The sequence below is a fragment of the Ciona intestinalis genome, chromosome 13 (genome assembly GCF_000224145.3).
Source record: "Ciona intestinalis chromosome 13, KH, whole genome shotgun sequence".
Classification (NCBI taxonomy): Eukaryota; Metazoa; Chordata; class Ascidiacea; order Phlebobranchia; family Cionidae; genus Ciona; species Ciona intestinalis.
In genome coordinates this window covers 618454-620882 of record NC_020178.2, presented here as the reverse complement: position 1 = coordinate 620882, position 2429 = coordinate 618454, and the positions used below count along the sequence as shown (strand labels likewise).

The 2429-nt window shown below is 36.0% G+C and overlaps 2 protein-coding genes across 3 annotated transcripts in view; both read left to right on the top strand.

Moving 5' to 3' along the window:
• The window catches only part of LOC101242471, a 357398-nt gene that overhangs the window by 306213 nt on the left and 48756 nt on the right, over positions 1-2429 (top strand). The window lies entirely within an intron of this gene.
• Positions 1382-2429, top strand: part of LOC100186942 (leukocyte cell-derived chemotaxin 1) — a 3729-nt gene continuing 2681 nt past the window's right edge. Inside the window, exons 1-2 of the mRNA XM_002120688.5 lie at positions 1382-1561; positions 2052-2330. Of these exons, the coding sequence (XP_002120724.1) occupies positions 1487-1561; positions 2052-2330 (354 nt within the window). The 5' untranslated portion in view covers positions 1382-1486. The remainder of the gene's footprint in view (positions 1562-2051; positions 2331-2429) is intronic.

The window sequence follows — 2429 nt, the reverse complement described above, 5'->3', positions numbered from 1 at the left end:
TGCCCTTGTTTCACGTACTCTTTAAAATCCAAGTTTTTAGGGGGGATCCACACAAATTCTATCACCACTTTAGCGTTTTAATTTAATATTATAATAATACTGATGTTGTTTCTTGTACTTTAGTGGGGGCAAATACAGAAGTTTTTAGGGGGGATAAATTTATTTACAAAGTTTTTGAATGTGTGGCATATGTAATGAGAAAAAGCAATTATTGTTAAACTTCACTAATTAGCAGCAATACATAGTACAGTGGGGGGAGATGGGACACCTTTACACGAATTGGTAAATATTTCCAAAATCAAAATTCATGTCGATTTTCGGGTGATATCACGAATTGGTACTATAGTATTTCTTTATTATATTAATTTAAGATTCACACAACAAGTGTAATTTTACAAATTCTAAAACACGCAGGGTAAGACGGGACAGTTTAAAATCAGTGTTAATTTTGATTAATCAATGAAAATGTATAATGCCTATATTGAAAAATATCAGTTTATAAATCTAATATGCTACAAACAGATCCACAAAGGTCAAAATTAGCAGTAACCTGAAATATTTAATTTAAATTGATCAATACTAAAGCAATTGATCGCTTATACGTCGTTTTACATCGGTAAACAACGTTTCCAATTTCTGGTTAAAGGAGAACTGAAATCAAATGTTATTATTGGTAGAGGTTGTCCTAAATTGGCTAAATCTACAATTCCAAGTTAGCATTCAAAACGGTAACTTATAAATAACCATAAATCGAAAACGATACCGTTTCGAACCGAAAAAATGGAATTGTCGGTTCAGTTTAGTCAGGACTATTCGTACACCGATAATAACAAGACATGCGAATGAGATAAGAAATTATACTTCCGTGTGTAGGCCTATTTGGGATTCGCCCTACTTTATATATGCACCAGTTTCAGGTTAGTGAACGTGAATGTATTTGCTTTGTCAAGATTGTGGCTTTCATCGTCTGGTCTGGCGGATATGTGCGCTGCTAGTCAAGCGTATAGAATTACCACAAAAGCACAAAAGGAGCGTTTTCCTTGCGCTGGGCGCCGTTTCTTTGCACAGGACAAGACTGAAGCCAAACAGAATTGTTCTGCTTTTTAAACTGATGGCTAGAGAAATACGAATTTCGTTTATTAAAATTGATTTAGGTCTATGTCAAGTTATCTACAATATTACATTTTATCGTTTCTGCATAAACATGACTTTTATTCATCTCTTTGAGTACAGTAGCGAAGATTCAACTAATTAAAACAGTGTAGAGAAGGGAATTAGCAGCAAAACAAACAGTCGTTTTATCTTTAGAAGCTGAACAACAGTCGTTAAAACAGTCTTCGAGTTAAAACAATTTAACTTAGTTCTCTATTTGGTTCTAAAGTTCAAGCAAACAAAATACGTATTTACTTAATACCAGTTGCCTTTCTCCTGACAAAAGTTAGGTCACAACTGATTTGACAATACAAGACTTCACAGATCTAGCGTCATGACAGCGGGGAATAAGATAGACTTGCTTGTAAAAGACGATGGGTCGACAGAGGCATTGGTGGCAACTAAACCAGTAAGTATAAGTTCAGGAAAAATGTTTTATAGCAACATTTGTTTCCCAGCAAAAGATATGTTATGTAAAAGACGAGGTGTATGAAACAGAACGCCCATGTTATAACAACTGCTTTTAACTAGCAGTTTTTCCTATTGTTTTTACCCATACATGTAGTAAGGTGGGGGAAGATGGGACACATTTTCATTCTATATTCTCGTCCAATTTGATAGTAAACAAAGAACCTTTAAAGAGTTATAAAACCGTATACTCACAACTCCCATAGGCCGTTGTTGATTGTTTAAAACACGATCAGGATACTCGGTTATTATATGATAAAAATGTCCCATCTTCCCCCACCCCACTATATACTGTTTAAAAAACCGTCGTTTTGCTGTTGATTCCCTTATCTTCGCTGTTTCAATGATGTAGTATTCGCTCTCGTTTTCGCTCCTCCACGCGAGGATAAATAAGTTACATTCATTTTCTTACAAATCGAAATTTATTCCAGGTCTTGCTGAAACGAAGACAGCCAACTCTGGCCCAACGTTTTTCTGTTGTCACTTTGACATGCTTGATCGCTCTTTTAGTATGCGGAGCAATCACTGCGTACATGGTGTACCGCGGGCACATGCGGCATCTTTTCGTTCCGCAGCATAAAAGTGGTATGTGGTGTGGCACCACCTACCAAATGAATGGAAATTTAGAAAGAGGGGAACTGGAATTCAACACAACAGACCAGTCGGAAAAGTTTATCACTAAGAACACAGAAGCTACCATGGACGGATTGGTAAGTCTGTAATCAATTATAGTAGGGTGGGGAAGACGGGACACATTTTCATTCTATTTTCTCGTCCCATTTGGTAGTAAACAAAGAACATTTAAAAAA